We start from the raw sequence: 20,462 nt of genomic DNA, 5'->3' as shown, positions 1-20,462 counted from the left end.
CGAGGACGAGCCCTCACCCAGGCCAAGGCGGCCTCGCTAGGTGTTGGCCGGGTGACACTAGGCGAGGCCGCCCTGGCCTGGGCAAGGGCCGGCCTCGCCGGATCCGACAAGGGGAGCCCTCGCCAGGGCTCGCCCTTGCCCAGTCAAGCGTCGGCCTCGCCTAGACCAGATTTGGTGAGGCCGACCCTCGCCCCTGGCCGAGCGACGAGTGAGAGCGAGAATTTGTCCATACTGCTCTAATTGTTCCTGGCTCTCCTTTTCCCCGCTGTCTTCTTCTTTTCCTTGTCGTTCATGATTGGCGTCGTCGCAAGTCGTCATTGTTGCCTAGCCAGGGGCGAGGACCGGCCCTCACTGGGGCTCATCCTCGCTCAACCGAGCCTTGCCTATGGTGGGCAAGGCCGGCCCGATTGGTTGTGGCCGATAGCCGGCCACTGGAAAAGGCCAAGAAAGCCAAAAAAAAAAGAAGAGGAAAAATAATAAAAATTCAAAAAAAATTAAAATATTATTAAAAATTATCCACATCAGTCTTTGGCAGTCTTATGTGGCACTGCTGGTATCCATGTCAGCATTTTCCGATCAAAATTGGCCGAATGGACTAAATCGGAAAGAAGTGAAAAAGTTTAATACTCAATTGGCAAAGTTAAAATGTTTAGGATTGAATTGGCAAACGTGCAATAAGTTTAGGACTCTTTGAATAATTTTCTTACCCAAAAGGGGTATAGCAGTCCATGTGTAAATGAAAATGAGTCTTAATAGGGCCATTATCACTGCTTATGGATGTGAACTTGAGCAACGAAGAGTTTGGACCAGTAAAGGGTCTTGTTTGGTTAATGGGAATGGATGAACGAGTATGTAATTTACTTATGTTTAGAGATGGTGGTTGTAAATTTTCCATGAGTATAAGCAACAGTAAAGTCAAAACATGTATCAACCATAACAAGTTTTTTCTATGTAAGTTGCCAGAGCTCTAAACTTAATTATTGATGGAATTTATCGTCAATCATTCAAATTCATTCGTCCCCATTCACTTCTATGCATCCCCCACACAACCCAGTAAACGAGTAGTTTTTTCTGAACATTTCCGCATAAAAATATCCATTAATTTGAATTAATGGAAGAATATTATTTAACATTTTTGTATAGTCTAATGATTAAATTGAACATATACCAAAAATTCAGAGATTTTATTGAATAAATTAAAAGTTCATGAATGACATTATATATTGTGACCAAAGTTTAAAAACTCACATAGATTATTTAACATTTTCGTATAGTCTAATGATTAAATTGATCATATACAAAAAATTTGGAGACTTTATTGAATAAATTAAAAATTCAGAAACGATTCATATCGTTTCTCATTGTTTTCTTGTTGGTTGACGCATGAGTTTCAATTTGGAAAGATTGCCTTGAGTTAAACTCTAAAATTTGCTTTCTTTCCCACAAACACCAATTGTCCTTTTAGTTTCTATCAACCATACCAACAAGAAGAAGTGCACAGATTTAACTCGACACAACTATGGATCAAAAGATGTCTATATAATATTATTGGCTGAAAAGAGAATCTGCTAAGGTTGATGTTGATGATCGTTAAGAACTATCGAAATTGAATCTTGGAGCTATAGACAGCAAAGAATGTTAGAGGATCCTGATACCTGCCAAAACCTACCTTAGATGATACCAATGCGACCCCCCGTGCATACCTCCAAAACTCAACTCTTCTTTATCACCCTCATTCTCACTCCAATCCTGAAATTTCAATTCCATCTCTTCCATTACACCCCCTCTTACGCAGATCGGTTTTAGGACCGATGAGTTACGCCGATGGCAGCCCGGTATACTTGCCGCAAAACCTCGCGCCAAACGAAGCGTCCCCGGGGTGGAACAACAAGGCCGACAACGCCTGGCAGCTGACGGCGGCGACGCTGGTGGGCATGCAGAGCGTCCCGGGCCTCGTGATCCTGTACGGGAGCATGGTCAAGAAGAAGTGGGCCGTGAACTCGGCCTTCATGGCCCTCTACGCCTTCGCCGCCGTCCTCGTCTGCTGGGTCCTCTGGGCCCACTCCATGGCGTTCGGGGACCCCCTCTGCCCGCTGATGGGGAAGCCCCACCCGATGCTCTCCCAGCACTCCTCCTGAACCATTTGAACTTCGGGTCGATGCCGAAGTCGATGCCGACGGCGGATTACGTCTACTTCCAGTTCGCGTTCGCGGCGATCACGGTGATCTTGCTGGCCGGTTCGTTGCTCGGGAGGATGAACTTCTACGCCTGGATGATGTTCGTGCCGCTGTGGCTGACGTTTAGCTACACGGTTGGCGCCTTTTGTATATGGGGAGACGGTTTCTTGAATCGGCAGGATGGGATTAGAACCATTGATTATGCGGGTGGTTTCGTGATCCATCTCTCTTCTGGTGTGGCCGGTTTCACAGCTGCTTACTGGGTAATAAAAACACAATATTCATAACCCACAATAACAACAATAATGACTGAAAGTCCATCGCACGTTCATTTTCCCTAGGTAAGTTCGACCTAGCAAAGTTCAGGGAAAGAAATGCCATGGTGAGAGTTAAACCCCTCAAGATCAAACTTAAGATAGCTAAGTCATCATCATTAGCGATTCTTACATAGACTAGATTCGTGTAGGGTTAACTGTATAATCATTTTACATGCAAACTGTTGGATCATGCACGATAAGCTACCAGTGATCACAAAGAGCTAAGTCTAGCAAAATACTGATATGAATTGCATCATCTCCAAGTTACCATGACATGTTTCCTTCAGTTCTGTACTATTTTGTTATTTAAGACAATTCTAAAGATACAAGGACTGAATTCTCAAATTAGGTATGAAGGCCATGTGAATATACTTTCTCCTTGTGGCTATCTTAGAGATATAAAGTCGGGTAAAGTTTCAAGATCTTTCTCTATCAGAGACATCAAGGAGAATGATAGTTTCACAAGAATCCATTCGAACATCCTCCTACTTTGGATAGCAACCCCATTTGCATAGCACTCCTAAACGATTATACATGGATCACCAACAAATCTGGGAATCACCTTGGATTACTGCTTCGATTTTTCCTAGCAAACTCTCTCATTCATGTTCTTGGTTCAATCTTCCGATGAATGTAGTGCACCTGTCTGCATACGCATCATGCATTCTGTTCCGTTACTTTTTGTGTCTATAATGCAAGTGCGCTTTTCATTTTTGGTGGGCGAGTGCGCTTTTCATTTTTGGTGGGCGATTTTTGTATGTCGCAGGTTGGACCGAGGCTTTCGCACGACAGGCAAAACTTCCCACCGAACAACATAATACACATGTTGGGAGGCGCAGGGTTCTTGTGGCTGGGTTGGACTGGGTTCAATGGCGGCTCACCATTCGTCGTTAGCAGGATTGCATCTCTGGCCATCCTCAACACCCATCTCTGCACCTCCACAAGCCTCATCGTCTGGGTTTCGCTTGACATGATCTTCTACAGGAAAAGCTCTGTCATTGGTGCTGTCCAGGGAATGATCACTGGCCTTGTTTGCATCACACCCGGGGCAGGTTTGACACTCTTCCAAGTTCGAAACCACGCCGATTTATGTCAGAAATCATTTTCATTTCCAAATGTAAAAGAAACACTATATTTTCGTTTTGCAAACTGTCACGAAATTTTAAAATGTTTGGACTTTGGACTGTATCGATTACGGCTAGAAGTTTCCTGGACTCGCCACCGAGTACAGTTTTTCAAGCATTGTACACCCTGTCCGGAGTCGACATCATTCACCGAGCTAACTAGTTGGTCGCCAATCTCATTATTCACTTTGCTCGCACTTCTAATGTAATTTACAGCCGCATTCCGTTACTGAACTCATTCAATCACTCACTTAAAGCACGTGAGTCGCAAGGTACGATTTGTAGTGATGAAACTGGCTGCATCATTGCTTAAATTAAACCGATCGCAACTGCAGGAGTCGTGGACCCGTGGGCAGCAGCTTTGATGGGAGCAGTGTCCGGCTCAGTACCATGGTACACCATGATGGTACTCCACAGAAGATCGGCTTTCTTCCAGAAAGTGGACGACACGTTGGCCGTCTTCCACACGCACGCAGTGGCCGGAGTTCTGGGGGGCATCCTCTCTGGGCTGTTTGCGAAACCCAATCTCCTGCGTATGTTCTATTTCTTGGATAATTACACAGGCTTGTTATATGGCATCATCAACGGGAAGGCCAGCCAAGGACTCCAGCAGATGTTGTACCAACTCGCCGGAGTAGCTTTCATCACGGTATGGAACGTGGTCGCCACAAGTTTCATTTGCCTTCTCATAAACAGAATTGTCAACCTGAGAATGGTGGAAGACGAACTGGAAGTAGGCGATGGTGCCGCGCACGGGGAGGAGGCATATGCGCTCTGGGGAGATGGGGAGAAAATGCCGAATCCTCTGCGTTTTCGAATACCTCCAAGAATCCCCTCCATCTGTCGGCGCCTGCCTTGATTTTTCCTTTCCCTGCCGAGGTCGATGATTATCACTGCGCGGTGATGCTCGAGTTGAAATCTCTCTAAGATACTAAGCTTGTATTAAGGCAGTAATGCTCGTTACTGCAGCATTTTCTCCGGTTTGGAAGTGTTCTCTTTCGATTTCTGGTTCCAAGAAATACATGATCAGCGACTGTACAGACAATCTTCCTGATGATTCTGTACAAATTGTTGCATAACGAGGAAAGTAGTATCCACAAGTGCAGAAAATTGCACGAACTGAGCGAATCTGTTTACCCCTCGCTGAGGGCCAACATTGATCTATGCCAAAAGAAAATGAATTATAGCTAGGAGGTCCATATCAACTAATCTTTGTAGGAAATTGAGTGCATACCCAAATATTGCATTCGATATAATAGTTTTGAGCAGCTATAGAGTTTAAATAAGTAGTTGACAAAGAATATTTTCAATATCGACAACAATTTATATCTAAACATTTTCATGGACGATGAAAATATTTTTCATTAGTCCATTTTTGTAAGTAATACATAATTAGTGAACAAATTTAGTAGAATCATAGTATATTTAGCATTGCTCCAAAGTTCTAAAATGAAAAACAAAAGCTAGCGAGGATTCTTTCTACGCATCTGCCAAACATGGGGCTTTCCTGTCAAAACCAAAGATGATTGTCGATGGTTACCCGGTAAAGGTGGCAGATCAAATATCATCAAAGGTGGGCTCCTAGCAACAGTTAAGGAGTTAGAACAAGATTGAGCATGACAGAATCACGCCACAATTCAGTTGGGATAAAAGTACCAAAAAAATTATAATGTAGTGATACTAATTCAGTTTTAAACTTTACAATTTGATCATTTTAGTTATAAACATTCTCACATAAGTAGTAATTAAGTTCATCTAGTCAATTTAAAATGAAAATGACTGACATGAATGTCGACCGTCTAACGTGACATGAGTTGATATTGATATTTTTTAATAATTATTTTTAATTTTTTTCCTTTTTTTCTTTGACACGGGCCATGGCCAGTGACAATGAGCCTTGCCACCACAAGCAAGGCGAGAAGGGCAAGTGTTAGTGAGGCTGACCTTCAACTCGGCCATGGCAACCTCGTTGGTTGTTGCTTGAGAGAAGGTCAACCTCGCTAAATCTTGCAAGGGCAACTTCATTTGCAAGTCTCATCGGCCATTTGAGTGAGAGCTCCGAGTTCTAGATGGCACTTGTACAAAACCCAGAATTGCTCATCCCCAATGGCCGACGAGACTTGTCCTAGAACTTGGAAATTATCCATTAAAATAGGTTCTTCATTTTTCAAAATCTGAAACTCAACTATCATAGGTTTTAGGGTTATTATTAATTAAATGATTATAGTGAATCATCTCATTTAATGAATAACACTTGTTGCTACAATTAACTGACCATGACTTTTAACAAGGTAATAGTCTCAGTCAAAAAATGAAAACTTAAACTAGTTATTTCAAATTATACACTCATCATCGAATATTATGAAATATCATAGGGTTGTGTGAAGACAAAAAAAAAAAAAAAAAATACTTGTTTCAAGTTCCAAATCACAAGTTCCAAGTTTCACCAACCCAATTTTTGAAACCTAAAACCTATTTTAAATACCTTGGAACTTGGAATCGAGCAAATTCCTTCCAATCTAGTTCAAGGTATGTTCATCCCTACCAGCCATGGCTTGTGTCGACATATAAAAAGAGAGAAAAAATAAGAAAAAACTCAAAATGTTATTTTTAAAAAAAAGTTCACGTAAGCGCAAGCCGTGCCATGAGATAGCCAATATCTACGTCAACAATTTCTCCTACCTAAATTAACAAGATGAAATCAATTGGTACCAATTTATAAAGATTTGACATTAGATTAGTATAGTTAAAAAATTTATGACCAAATTGATACTAATTCAATATATTTTGAACCTTTTTTTTTTTTGTTTTGTACTTTTCCCCCTTCAGTCGGTCAGCCTCGAAATAGTTTCGGGGATGTACGTTAAAACTTGTCAGGAGATGGCCACATATAAAAACTTAAGGAAGGCCGACCAGTCAAGACTCGTCTTCGAGAAAAGAGGAACCAAAGCTGGGCTAGAGACAGGGCTGAAACTGACAAATTGAATTCCTACAAGCAGAGTTCAAACTTCGAAAGCCACACATCCTTAACTTATCCAACACTTTGATAAATAATGAGAGCATTTACATGTATGTACACAGACATTAGCATTCAACTGATATGTGGTATAACATATCGGTCGTATTTTGGGACGATACATTTTTAACTATGTGATTTGAGTACGATCAGTAATTCCAAGTAATAATGGCCCTCCGTAGTATAAAAGGAGGCGGGCATACATGATTGTGGAGTCAAGTTAGAGGCGGCACTCATCTAACCCAAAGCTGTACATTTCGGAGCTGCCTCAATTTTCTAGAACTCAGAAACTTACTTTAACCGCCCTTCGACCTGCATTTGATCCCCCATGCCTTTTTACCCCAGTCAATTTTCAGGGTCCCCCGAGTGAAGTCTGGAAACATGCCACCATCACGACCAAGTACTTGGGATCGGTAGGCACTTTCTTTGTACAAGAGAATCCTAAAAGGAAAATTAATAAGGAGAATAATGTCAAACACCACAAATTGTACCTCAGTAAAAGAATAAAAAATAAAAGCATAATGAAGTCTACTACAGCAGAGCCTGCAGTAAGCCACTAACCTACAGATTTATGCATTACTTTCTCACGGATTATTTAACAAATAAAAAGAAAACTGCAAAACATTCCTGTGCCGTTGTACTGGTATTGAGGTCAGATCTCATTGTCGATCACTGTATTTCAGTTCATTTGCTATTGGGTCATCAATGAACTGAACTTCAAGGGACCAAAGTTAATTTCTTTACAATTGATATACTTTGGCTAGGCTGATGTCAGATCCAATTATCAGCCAAATGCTGATGTGGCTTTTCTTACCAGTGCACAAAATGCTATTATAAAAAGAAAGGGGGAGGGAGGGAGGGAGGGGTAAAGGCAAGGAAGGCCAACTTTGTGGGAGAGATGCGATACCCCCAACCATTTCACAGAAAGTGTGACCTGAGTCCTGACCCTTGCCATTGATTGGTCAAGGGTCACTAATCTTTGCATGAGAGAGTGAGGTCCAGCGACCACTTCCCCCACCTCTCTCTCTCCCTTCCCCCACCCCTTGTACTCTCTCTCTCTCCCCTCCCCTCCTCCTCCCCCCCCCCTCTTCCCTCTCTCCTTTTTCTTCCTTTCTGGTTTTCCCTTATTTTTGAAAGTATTGCTACCACATGTACAACCTGAAAAAGCTACATCAACATTTTATCTATGGAAATCCAGGCAAATTAAATCAATTGTATGTATAACGCCAATCAAAATCACAATTCGATTATCCAATTGAAAAATGGACCAAAGTAAAGTGATCCCTGAAAATATTTACCACAAATTGAGATACTAGTTGTGAATCAAGATATTACAATGAATCATGTCCAATTTTCAATGTCTGGCAAAGGAGACTAAACTTATAATCTGTGCCTCAGAGCAACAAAATTAAACCTGTTGCAAAATAACATGCTTTGAGTGATGTAAAGTGATTTAATACCACAACACCTGGGCTGATGCTGCAGCACCAAGGGATTGACTTGACAATTAAGACAGGCAAGTTTGGACTTCTCACCCCTACACCTTTTCAATCTTTACTGTCACTAAGGTGTATGGAAATTGGAAATGGGCTAACCCCGAAGAGGTTTCAAAGGTGCGCAGGCCTATGAAGAAATGGATTTCCTCCACATGAGCCAAAACAAGGTGATTACATGATAAAGACAAGGAAGAATGCCACTCACACTTAATATCATATTCTAGAAAATATTGCCATATACAGACTCAAACCAGTTATATCATTTGTATGTGCTCCAACCACAAAATCATCATAAAACGGGGATATAAAAATAGCTTATATTGTGGCAGAACTATCATTCCACATAGTGGATTCCTTTTACTTTTGACTTGAAGCATCTGAAATATGTCAGTTTGGTAAAAAGTGGAGAACAAAAAAGGTTATGGGAAATTCATGCTGCATAAATTCACCAGTTGCTCAGCCTTGCATGTTATACATTGGCTTGCAACTCTCGGTGTATACACATATTTTTAAGTTAGTGATTAGTATTAGAAATTCATGAGTGAGGGTTAACTTTTTATTTTTCACATACTTTTGTTTACGTTTTCTACTTGGCCTGCTTTTTATTTCCAAAAAAAAGCTTACTTTTGAATTTTAGTTGATGTATTTTTATTTGTCTTAATTGCTCTTTCATCCTTTCAGTTATATCTTTTAATGTAACTCAATTTATAAGAAGTCTCTTCATGTTTTGTTCTTTCTAAGAGACTTTTCATTAGTAAGAGTAATTTAAAGAAAAAGTCCAACTTAAAATTTTGTTATTTTTTAGAATAAACATCCTAGATTCTTTAAATGCCCTAATTCTAAAGTGCATAGATGGTTAGTTACAAATTGTAATTATATATATATGTATTCATACTTCATTTTTAGGTCTCCAATAAAGTTGAATTGGATTATCAAAATTGAAAAATTTAGTGCATATTAGCTGGGGCTTTAAACAATCACCATTTGGTTTTCCACCCAAAAGTATTTACTTAGCATTTTAAGTTATTATGGAACAATGAAAATGAATCAAAATGTCAATATTGTGTATGTTTCTGATGTCCTATGTATCAAATCACCCCAAACACCCGCTTAGAATCTTACTATGTGCCTATAATATCAGAAGAAATCAAGACAATCCATAAACTTTTCATTCCTCAATTGTCACAAGAGGTAGAGGTATTAATGCATTGAAAGAGGAAGTACCTTCCGATTTGCCTAATGGTTACGCCTTTGATTTACGAAGCTTCATTAGTTTATCTCTCCACAAGGCTGCAAAAGTTAACAGTCAAGAACAAGTAATCAAGAGAGAACTATTCGTGAAGTTGATAATGAATTACTGTAAAACAAGGAAACTCAAGCTTGATGAAGAAAAGCTTTGTGAGAAATAAGCATGAAAATAAACTCCCTTCAAATGTACCTGCATCATTGTATCGTTCCTCTTTGATAGCTAGATTCATGTTTTTGACTATATGAAGTTCTTCAGCCAGTGCATCTGGACCGTCTGAAGCACTGAATGAGATGTAAATTATGCTTAGATGAAGAAATTTCATGTATGTTTGCATACTTTTGAGTTTTCTACATCACTAGACAAAACTTATGCTCGTAAATTCAGGTACCTGTCAAGTAAGACATCATAGACTGGTTTTCTGTCACGCGTTCTCCCTGTTCCATAGCTAAATCCGATAGCATCTCTGAGGACAATTTGCTTATTTACATATATTGGCACCTGCAGAACACAGCTCTCTATCAGGAACAAAGCCCAAATAACGAAATAAAGGAAGACATTGTCTAAACCTAAAAAGAGGCAAAATGTGGTCGGTGATGATGGATACAGATGACTTGAACCACATAATTGACAAGAAACCAAAGCAGAAGTTCTTTTTAAAAGATATCTATAAAACAAGCCAAAAGAAAAAAGGAAAACAAAAGAAAGCTCAGTTGATAATTTCAGAACTATACTGGCAAAGACATCAACACCACAAATTTATATGAGATCAATCCATTGAGCAATTTCCCCTTTCTCATTTGCCCTTTAAGTTTAACATAAAAAGGAACTTGGATCTAACCAGACCTAGTGGTACAAGCATGTATCTACAAAACTTCAGAGGTCAGGTTTGAGGGGGTTTCATTATTCAATATTTGCAGAACAAATTGACACTTGCAAGTAGGTGAGACACATAATACAAACCTTGCACCTATAAGCCACATTTATGGCATCTGATGGACGAACATCTACACTTAGGACATCATCTTTCCCTGACTGCAGAAAAGGAAATGCTTTGTTGCACCATTAAATAACGAACCATAAGGCCGATGACTTCTAGAATTTAGCATTTTGTGCAAGCAATGAGCTTTAATTACCTTGCTGAAATACAATCTGGCAAAGTAAGTGTTTGCCACTCTTTGTGTGATCCTTACCATCTTTATCTGCAAAGAAGGGAAACGAGATTCATCTATTATAACCTTTAACTACATCTCTGGATGAGTAATGTTAGAAACAAAAGCTAATGCTAGTCAATTTGCAACAGAAAGCTAATGCTAGAAACAACAGAAAGCTAATGCTAGATGGGAGAGTAGCAATAGAAAGGTTTTACCAACATATTTAGTGTTCAAACAAAATATAAAAGCTAATTGAAAGTTTCTAATCTAGATTTCTTACATTGCTCTAGTGTATTCTTTAAACATCATTTACACAAACTGAATCGATGTTTCATATGCCTCAATTCCATGGAGACCAAATCACACTTCTATTTGAGAACCAATCTTCCTAACAAAACACTTCAGAATTATGGTATAGAGCATGGTACTAGATTAATAACTCAATCAACTGACTATATGAAGCTTTGTGCATACATTATACTCTAATAACAGCAACAACATCAAGCCAATGCCATTTGCAGCACAGTAGTGATGGGACTATTTGAGGGTATATGTTGAATTTTTTAAGGCTCAGTTCTTCATATTAACCTAATTTGAACGTCAAAGCAAGCAGTGTGTGCTAATAAGATTAAAAACAGCATATGTTTGAGACAAAACAACTTGATAGATTCTATTATCATAACAAAATATAGTATATCAATGTGTTTTCCAGTCAATGATATAAAATGGAGTTAAATGAAACAGTGAAGTACAGGGTGTCAGTTTTCGGTAAATCTCAGTGTATCTTTCTGCGTACTCCATCTAAGACTTCAAAATACCCAAACACTTGCTTATCCCATCATAGGGTTTACATAAAGCTAGCAACACACAATTAAGCCTCAACCAGTTCCTAAAAGTGAAATCTTTGAACGTACTTCAAAACCAACTTTGTCTGTAAGATCCTTCACAAAATCAAATTGATCTGCACAGTCCTGCATAAGACCATAGAACATTTAGATTAAAGGAAATATAACATTCACTAAAAGCCACAAATAATTAATTACCCCATCTTCACCACTGCGAAGGGCATCAATTAGTTTTTCAATTGCAAATTCTCCTAAAGAAACAAAAGAAATTAGCAACACATCAGTCCAGAAGCTCTAGAAAACAAGACAAAAGACAGGAGAAAAGTTCGCAGGAAACTATTCATATACCTACAACAATGGGTAGCAGGAAATCTCCATCACAAACAATCTTAAGAAAAATTGTAGGACTCTGAAATCGGTGAAGGAAACCTTGATCTACACTAGGACCCCTTGCTTTAACTGCAAATGGATGCAACTGGCTTGATAATTGACTCCTCACATCTACTTGATATCCTCTCCTCCGCATACGGTAGTGAGAAATGGTTTCTGCCCCAGAAGTATTCAGAATCAACCAACACATATAAAGCTTCATCAATGCATAATTCTAGATACATTTATGACATGTGCTCTAAAACTGGATATAGTGTAAAGAGCTCCAGTGAGAAGGTTATCCAAATTCCAAAAGCAGCTAGTCCAAAATATCCTTTTTGATACATTGATAACTTTTGTTTTATGATCATTGCCATCATCAGAAGAAGTATACCGAATTATAACCGCATCATTACAAGTTATGAGAAGTTTTAAGTAAATCTGAACTAAGCAGAAAAGTATAATGCTCGAGATTGTGGTACATAGGTATCTCCTGTTCAAGCTCCTCAATAGGGAGTATTAACTTTAAGTACAGATGAATCGATTACTTCACCAGACTTGTTCATGAAAATCTAACGGTTCCCATCAAGAAAAAGCCAATTAAAAGATGGAAGCCACACATTTTGATCGGAAGCAGGAAGACAATGTCTCAAGCCTGGATCACTTGGTCCTGAATGACCATACCCAGGAATAACACGATATCCATACAAAAATGTGGAGATGTAAATGTAGAATCTAACCTACTTAGTACAACGTTAAAATAGAACATGTAGCTAAACTCTTAGAGTAAGTTTTTTTTTGGTAAAGAACTCTTAGAGTAAGTTGTGGAGAAAGAAATCAAATAATTTCTGACACACTCCATGTCATGTTACGAGCCAATTGAATGGGAGAAATTCAACCTGTAGAATAAAGCAAACTGAAAAAATGTCCAGTTCATCAACGCATCTTGCTGCTGGCAATCGAATAAGCAGACATCATATGCAGAAATAACGAACAGCAAAAATGGAACATAAGAAATTCAAATACCAAAGACAGGAACCATCTAATGTTGAACAGAGAAAAGCTACTCTCCCATACTGTCATTCTTTTATTTACGTCACGACATAAAAAAAACTTTTCATTGGCCGACAAGTCCCTCAATCATCGTGGGAAACCAATGTCGTAACATCATCTTAGCACTCCCCGCCGTTTGCCAATTTCCACCACATTACTCAATAACTCAATCAAGGACAGTTCCGAATCAGACTCTCGGCAAATGGCCAGGTCGAATTAAGCTCAATCCGAGACGACGCTCGCATTCCAACAGTTCAAAATCGTGCATACCCGCAGCCAACGAGTCTCAGCACGATCAAGGCATTCCCCCAATTTTCATCACGTAGTACGTAGGTCTCACGATTCAGGAACACTGCTGCCTACACAAACGCACGTAATCCGAAACCAACGAGAACACCGGCACACGGACGGCGGCAAACGCGATACCTGCGAGGAGGAGAGAGGCCTGGAGGTAGTCGCCGTCGTCGTCGCCGTAGCCGTAGCCGTCGCCGTCGTCGGGGCAGCTCGATCCGCCGCCGGGGCTCCCGCGGGACGACCTGCACGAAACGGGCCGGGACTTGACGCCGCCGCCGCCGCGGCACCGACTCCTCCCTCCCCGCGGCCGGACCGACGCGCGGAGGGGAGAGGAAGTACATGGAGCCGCGATCGTCAGCCGGCCGGCGCGCGACTGCTCGGCGGCGCCGTGGCCGGAGATCGCGCGGACGCACGGATGAGCCGCGAGCATTGTAGAGAGAGAGAGAGAGAGAGGGAGGTGACGGAGTGGTAGTGAGGAAGGTAGGTGGTGATCCCCGGAAGGAGGAAACGAGAGAGGGACTCGGACTGGGGAGGAGGTTGGAGATGGAGACACGCATAATAATCTCAACACTGTTTTCCACGTTCTTCTGTCGTCCTAATTTCCCCCTTTTTCGAATATTTCCTTTTTCGACCATTTTCGAATATTTATATGGATTTCTAATTTTTCTTAAGAAAAAAGACGCATTTTCATGTTTTATTTCCTATTTATCTGTTAGTCCCCTGAGATTAATTCATTTTCTTTACTTGTTGTTCATTGAAAAATTGTAATGATACGCTGAAATTTAAATTATATGACTCAAATTAAACTATACAATCTTGCCTTTTTGCTTTAACATTACGATGTTCAATTCATTTGGTCTACGATTTGCCAAATGAGTTGAATGACTTCCTTTCCCTTAATCTTATAGTGAATTGTCTCTAAATCTATCAAAATCAATCATAAATTCATTTCTTAACTCATATATAATATGTTAAATTGTTATATTAATTAGTTATATTGGAAAATAAATAAGTGTTAAATTGGTTCATAATTTACTTAGACTCAATCTATTTATTTGTGACTTCTTTCTCAATCTCACTTTCACTCATTCCATAGTTTAACCTTAGTATAGGTATGAATTTTTCTAAATTAGATTAAATATAAAAATATTTTAATAATGACTTGAATTGGATTTAAATTTGATATAAATCATCAAATTTCTATCGTATAAACATAAGTGAAAACAGATTAAATAGATCAATTTGAATCAAACAATTTTCAATATGACCAAACTCAACCTACCTATTTGACTAGTCTAATTATCTCCATAGGTATTGCCTCAATGGCGACGATTCAAGCAAGGGCGGTACTTGATGCGCTAACTATTTTATTTATGTAGGAAGAATGTCCGGATCTCGAGGAATCAAATCTCCATCGAATTCATAAACTAAAAGATTCTCTGTCACGTATTTAATTTATTTCGGCACGAGCCCACAAAACGACAGGATGAACAGCAGCATACGACGAACTGCTGTCTGATTAGAGAGTGGATAAGATCGACAACTCTTCACCATCCAACATGTAGGATTAATTTATAACGCCCTCTGGATGCCCGGCATGCACGTTGATGCTAAAATACCGTGAACGATTACATTGGATAAGATCATCTTAAGTCGAAGACCGACGAGATTTACAGAACAGGATATGCGCGTTTTAAGTCTTGGCAGCTTCTCACTAAAGAATCAAGAAGAATATATTTTCTTCGACTTGTCTGTTGACGTGGAGCGAGAGCTGCTACCGTCTTGCTCCTGCACAGGCACAAGGGCTTTCCGAGAACATTTGCCCGATGGCTATCAGCTCAAATTAGTAGTCCGATGTCGAAGAGCAAGCTGCGTTTGCCTCGTGCTGGACCTGTACTTGTGGCCTGCGATGCGCGTGCATTTTCTTCTTTTTGCCTCTTTCCTGAGGAAGACATCTTCAAGGACTGCCCTTGAGATCGAGAGCTTCATTCACTCTCACGGCATGATGGACGCGACTTGGGAAGCTGCTTCAGTAACTTGATGAGCTCGTAAGTCCTCAAGTCTCGGCCAGAATGTAGACAAAGGTCGAGCGGAGTCATGCCATCCTGAAAAAGGAAATGCTTCTATTTTCGGCTGAATGAAAGAGGATAATTGCACATCACAGAGAATAGAAATTAAGAGTACATCAAACTAATTACTATATGCTTCCGGCGAAAAAAAGAACACAACTATTTTCTACCCACTAAATTCACTCCAGCAGTAGTTTTTCAGGTGAAAATTTTTCAAATTTGAAGCTCATAAAAGTAAGGAATAAGCAACGTATCAAAAGGAAGTACGGACCAAGCAAACTAAGGGCATGAATACTGGGAAAGAGGATATTTTAGGTACGTAGACCATAAGGTGTCATTTCAACTGCTAGTTGTTCAACTATCTATTAAAGAAGCAAATCCATGACCATAAACCCAGTGAGTTTCTCAAGCAGTGAGCATATCCATCTTCCTCACTAGATTTTTAAAAGCAAACCGCCACTTGCAATTCCCAAGGCCATCCTTAGGAGCGCAGGTCTGTGTGCTCAGTAATTGTCCGATGTGTGGAGCACAGACTTATAATAACACATTAGTGCATTCTCTCGAGGACACTCAAGGAATACGGAAATGTGCCCTCCAGTAATTACATGGTTTATAGGGGAGTGGGGTACAACCACAAACATTCTCCTCCGAGAACAGTGCGAAATTTTTAGTTTTTACCAAGAGCTCAACAGTGATTGGTACCTGCCTAAGAACAGCCTCTAAGATTAAAGAAACAATTGGGTAGCAATTTGCAATACAAAGAAAACTGGAAGCAAAGAAATACCCTAAAAACTCTGTGCAATATAACATATCCAAATAAGTCTTACCTGGTTTTTTATTGTCTTATCAGCTCCCTTGATTAATAAAAGTCTCACCACATCAGTTCGTCGAGATTGGACAGCAAGATGCAATGGTGTCCATCCATCCTGAAGAACAGAGACAATATCCTCAGACATAAAGCTATGGGCCTGACACCAAAAAAAATGTAAGAGTGCCCATTGACATTCAGGGTCCTCACATTATCCTGCAGGTTTATGTCAATGTTATACAGAAGAAGAATCTTTATCGCCTGACTCGATGCTGTTTGGACAGCATAGTGCATCAATGTAGCCCCTTCCTATATAGCACACACAAATGTGAGAACACTGATCTAGATTAATATGACTCAGAAAAGCAAAACACAAGAGAAGACAAGTTCCATGATTTGTATAGAAAGTTATTCTCAAAGACATGTACAGACGGACGAAAGTTAGCCATGACAAGATAGTGAAGAAAATTCCTCTGTAGCCAAGATAGCCATTAACCTAACGGAACATGAGCACTAATACCCTCAAATTTCAGTCATCTGTATCATTTACTGATATTAGGATGAAGTGAAACATGCTGAATATCAAACGCCATTCATATCATGTCAATGAACAAGAAAAACATGCCACGCAGCATTTGTGTATCTGTACCTTATCGCACATAAACGGATTAGCAGATTCTCTCAAAAGATAGTTCATAATTGCCTGCTTCTTGCCTATAATTGCTTTGTGAAGTGCACTCAAACCATCCTAGAAAGAACACATAAGCCAAAATTACCATCACAAGTTCACAACTTGAGTGTTCGATACTGAGAAATTTCTCAATGATTAATCATCTGATAATCAGGCTATCATACCTTATCTACAGCATTGATATCAACATTGTGTTTCAGCAAAGCATTCATAAGGTAAAACTCTCCTGATGCAGCCAATGTGTGTAAGGGTAGCCATTTGTCCTGCAGCAACTTTCATCATCAGCCAAAAAAGACCAAATCCTCAACTTCTGTTGCTTAAAAGAAAATGACATAACACAGGAGTAGCCAAGTCCTTGCTTCTGATCTTATTTCTCATCTGACAGGATAACTAGGCACCTGTAAGTCTGTAAATCTCCGATTTATCAACTTTTTGAGCCAAAGAGACAGGTAACACATCAGTAATCACTTAGAATATATCAAGAAAAGTACTTACGTGAAAAATGTAACTAAACACTGAACTAGAATACAGAGAACTTACAGATGTGGCAGCAGCCAGGTCAGGAATCCGTCCGTTCAGCAGAACCTTTTCTTCCTTAGTAAACAGCTTGCGTGGACCTATTTTCATGCTTTGAAGTTACTATCCAATCTTCATAGTTTAAACAGCCAAATTCTGAACTAATCATTAGAGTTATGCATTTATACCATCTGGAAGACAAGAATAAAATCACGGTCAACTGCATCCTAAACACTAGAAACTAGGACTAAAAGGATTAGATATATGCAGAGGAGGGAAACTATGGATCAGATACAGCATCTGCAGCAATATTGTATCAATGTCTTTCACATTAATACATAGAAAGTTCCAGCTACTTTGAGGCTTTCAATTAATTTAAGTCAACCAAAGCCATACATAAGATTTATGTGTTGTGTAAATAGCAGGTTTACCTTCAGTTTTTTTACCAGGTTCATAGTTTCCACTATTGAAAAATTCAGTAACATCCTCCAAGCCCCTCCCATAAACTTCCCATCTTGGATTCCGTGGCACCGCTCTTTCACTTTGCAACTCTTTTTCTGCGCCTGCATTAGCCTCCTCATCCTCTTCTTTCGCTTGAAAACTAGAAGGACTGTCAAGAACCACTGGTTTCAACTGTGCCAACTTCGCCTCCTTGTAAGCTTTATATTCTTCTAAATTCACAGCCCTTAAAGGCAGGTAACCTTGTTTTTTCTTCTCCACTGTGCGACCAAACTCTAATTCCTGTGCGATCTTGCGCCTATCTTTCTTTGTAATGTTAATCTCTGCTTGCACCTCTCTCCAATTTTCTGGCACTAAGTTTTCAGTTTCAACTTCATCTAACCTCTTTTTGCCTTTGCGTTTAGGTGGAATAAAGTTGTCGAGGTTGGTTTCACCTTGGAGGTATGGGTCTTCAAAGATACCATCTTCAAATACAACACAGTCACCAATTATAGGTTCTTCCTCAATGATGTCCTTTTGCCATTCTAGTGAGGATCCAGAGGGAGGTGAAAGACAGTTCAGCTTTTTTTGGGAATCGAATACTTTGAGAGAATGGCAACCGGAGGTAGGTTGTCAAAGACAAAGGAGAGGTTGGAACTGAAGAGAAGGGTCTCAGAAAATGGGGCTTCTGCAGAATTAAAACTGACATGGCTAGCTCTAACGTTGTTACCAGATCAATGGCATCCAAATCAGCTTGTACTGTTGTCACAGGGCTATATCACCATTTACCTACAAGATGATAACACATCCATCATGAAAATGAAAAAACATTTCCAAAAAAATGACATTAGAATGAACTATAAACCATTGTACAAACAAAAACTAGATTAGGCATCATAAAACTTTCAAAAAGCAGATGTAACTTACAAAATAAAAATACAAGCCATGTCAAAAATAGAACGTGAGTTAAAAAGTAATAACATGCAACCTTAACTCTACAAAAGAGAAAACAAGATCACAAAATAAGAGACAATTTCAAGTAAGAGATCTTCCACATCCCTCTGCTATCCTGTTCTCAATTTTATCAACACTGAGCAGTAATTAAATTCATGATTTTATGGAATTATGAGAAATTATAGCTAGTGACATAATACACAGTAATATTTACATATAATAATTGAAACTGCAGCATTGAAAAAACTAGTTATATAATTGGCTTTCCAAAAACTATTAGAAGTTTAAAATCGGCATACATGCTTCGTCAGTTCTCAAGATATGAACATATCACACCAGTAAAAGATGAAAACGATTTCAAAAAGAAATGTTAACATCGCCATCGCAGGACACGAATTTGCAGCGCCTAAGATTCCAAAATCTTCTGCATATTTGAAGTGTTCAATGCTGACCAAAACACCATACGAATTTAATTTTGCGTTTCTGGTAATTTTCTGGTCGCCCATCATTCTTCAAAGAACTCATCGCTTCAGACCAATGAAGCTCATCAATTCGCATTTCAGATTCGATCACAAAAGTTGGCCAAAATAATGCACATTACCTTGGTGGGTTCATCATCTCCTATACTGGTCTGTAACTATAAAACCATGCACAAAATCATACAATTCCCTCGAATACCGACCGACCGACCGAGTTCACCGACTCTGTAAAGCACATGAATACTTCAGCATCAACATCTCATTAGCCGGTACGCAGTTCCATGACCAGCACCGTTCATCCAACCGTCGTCTCCCAGGAACTCGACACACCGCGCGCGACGCGGCCCACATCTCGCAATAGGCTCAACCCGCGCTCGGGAGCGATTATCCCGAGGCCGGCGCGAATTGGAGGAATCCGGCAGCCTCGCGGCGAGAGCACCGGCGGACGTTTCCGAGAGTCGGACAATTCTCCGGAGCATCCGGTTCGATGAACAAACAACACGTGCGTGCGAGAAGAGAGAGAGAGAGAGAGTACCTTGTTTCCGAAGAGCAAGAGAAGAGGTTGAGTGTCGCGGCTCCGACAGAGGAGAGAGAGATTCAGGCACTGGCGACTGGCGAGAGAGACGAAGGGCGTGCAAAGACGGGGGAAGAAGTAAGAACGGCGGAAAACGAAAATCGGGACCGTCGGTAAAGGGTCACCTGAAAATAAACGTCGACGCTTCGTGGACTGAAAACCAGAGAGAGGGAGGATCAATTGCCGGGCTATGCAGAGACGAGAACGGGGTCCTCAGGGATGGTTTCGCGGCCAAAATTGAAGCCGACTCACCTCTGAAAGCAGAAGCTTTGGCTGTCCTTGCAGCTCTGCGGAAAGTAACGAAGGAGAGAGAAGAAAAGGAGCCCCACGTTCGCACAAAACTTGAAGATAGAAGAACAGTCTGACTGCAAAACCGTGATGGCGATGGACAGCTTGATGGGCTTTGCACCGAGCCCATGGACAGTGGAACCAATTTTAGAGGATTGCAAAGTGCTGTTGGCCCAACTTAAATGCGTCTCCATTTCTTATGCGCATAGAGAAGCAAACAAGCCCGCCGATTGGATAGCAAGAGCACACCAATTGAATTTTATATCCCCCTCATCCACTTTGGGTCTTATTATTTAACGATTCCGAACCTAGTTGTGATTCTACAACTTATTAGTAATGATCACTATCTTTCGACAAAAAAACAAAAAAGGTTGTAGCATTGAATCTTGAACTTCTGTATGCTTTGTGAAGGTTTCGAGTATTTCCCGCAAGATAAAAGGTAGAATTGGGGAGACGTGGCATTCGCCGAAAAGTCACCCCGGATGAATGTGGTAAGGATAGAATCCACCCGTGCAAAGAACTCCCCTCGTGAAATGATTCTTGCGTTCCTGAGA

General features: G+C 40.2%; 3 protein-coding genes across 4 annotated transcripts; 1 reads left to right on the top strand and 2 right to left on the bottom strand.

The window, feature by feature from the left end:
* Positions 1 to 1,811: 1,811 nt before the first annotated feature.
* Positions 1,812 to 4,498, top strand: LOC120289964 (ammonium transporter 2 member 3-like). The gene is given in 4 exon segments (XM_039305382.1): positions 1,812 to 2,127; positions 2,130 to 2,440; positions 3,261 to 3,546; positions 3,954 to 4,498. Coding segments are annotated over 4 exon segments (1,437 nt in total). The 3' UTR covers positions 4,478 to 4,498.
* Positions 4,499 to 6,626: 2,128 nt separating this feature from the next.
* On the bottom strand, positions 6,627 to 13,655 carry LOC104419609 (bifunctional nuclease 2). 2 transcript variants are annotated; one of them, XM_010031320.3, is made up of 10 exons: positions 13,224 to 13,653; positions 11,724 to 11,921; positions 11,574 to 11,626; positions 11,445 to 11,501; positions 10,513 to 10,578; positions 10,340 to 10,411; positions 9,768 to 9,877; positions 9,569 to 9,660; positions 9,355 to 9,420; positions 6,627 to 7,075 (listed from the first exon to the last, which is right to left on the bottom strand). In XM_010031320.3, exons 1-9 carry the CDS (start codon positions 13,519 to 13,521, stop codon positions 9,374 to 9,376), a joined length of 993 nt encoding a protein of 330 aa, XP_010029622.2. In that variant the 5' UTR covers positions 13,522 to 13,653; the 3' UTR covers positions 6,627 to 7,075; positions 9,355 to 9,373. The 2 variants fall into 2 exon arrangements, with proteins under 2 accessions (XP_010029622.2, XP_039161628.1); XM_039305694.1 differs by lacking the exon at positions 10,340 to 10,411 and having other exon boundaries at positions 13,224 to 13,655.
* Positions 13,656 to 14,624: 969 nt separating this feature from the next.
* Positions 14,625 to 18,246, bottom strand: LOC104419610 (ankyrin repeat domain-containing protein, chloroplastic; the record flags this gene model as incomplete). The annotated part of the gene is made up of 7 exons (XM_018862759.2): positions 14,625 to 15,196; positions 15,988 to 16,086; positions 16,179 to 16,277; positions 16,618 to 16,716; positions 16,824 to 16,922; positions 17,200 to 17,276; positions 17,607 to 18,246. Coding segments are annotated over 7 exons (1,233 nt in total), but the record flags the coding sequence as incomplete, so codon positions are not given.
* Positions 18,247 to 20,462: the final 2,216 nt, after the last annotated feature.

Source organism: Eucalyptus grandis, chromosome 11, assembly GCF_016545825.1.
Source record: "Eucalyptus grandis isolate ANBG69807.140 chromosome 11, ASM1654582v1, whole genome shotgun sequence".
In the NCBI taxonomy this organism is placed as follows: Eukaryota; Viridiplantae; Streptophyta; class Magnoliopsida; order Myrtales; family Myrtaceae; genus Eucalyptus; species Eucalyptus grandis.
The sequence above is the reverse complement of the archived record's forward strand: the minus strand, read 5'-3'. Positions and strand labels throughout refer to the sequence as shown.

What these genes read in the sequence shown, in the direction of transcription:
- LOC104419609 (XM_010031320.3), bottom strand. Translation starts at nt 13,521, where the DNA reads ATGCTCGCGGCTCATCCGTGCGTCCGCGCGATCTCCGGCCACGGCGCC. An exon ending in TTCGCAGTGGTGAAGATGGG is followed by an intron (nt 11,502 to 11,573) that starts GTAATTAATTAT and finishes GGTCTTATGCAG; the next exon opens with GACTGTGCAGATCAATTTGA. An exon ending in GGAACGATACAATGATGCAG is followed by an intron (nt 9,421 to 9,568) that starts GTACATTTGAAG and finishes TAACTTTTGCAG; the next exon opens with CCTTGTGGAGAGATAAACTA.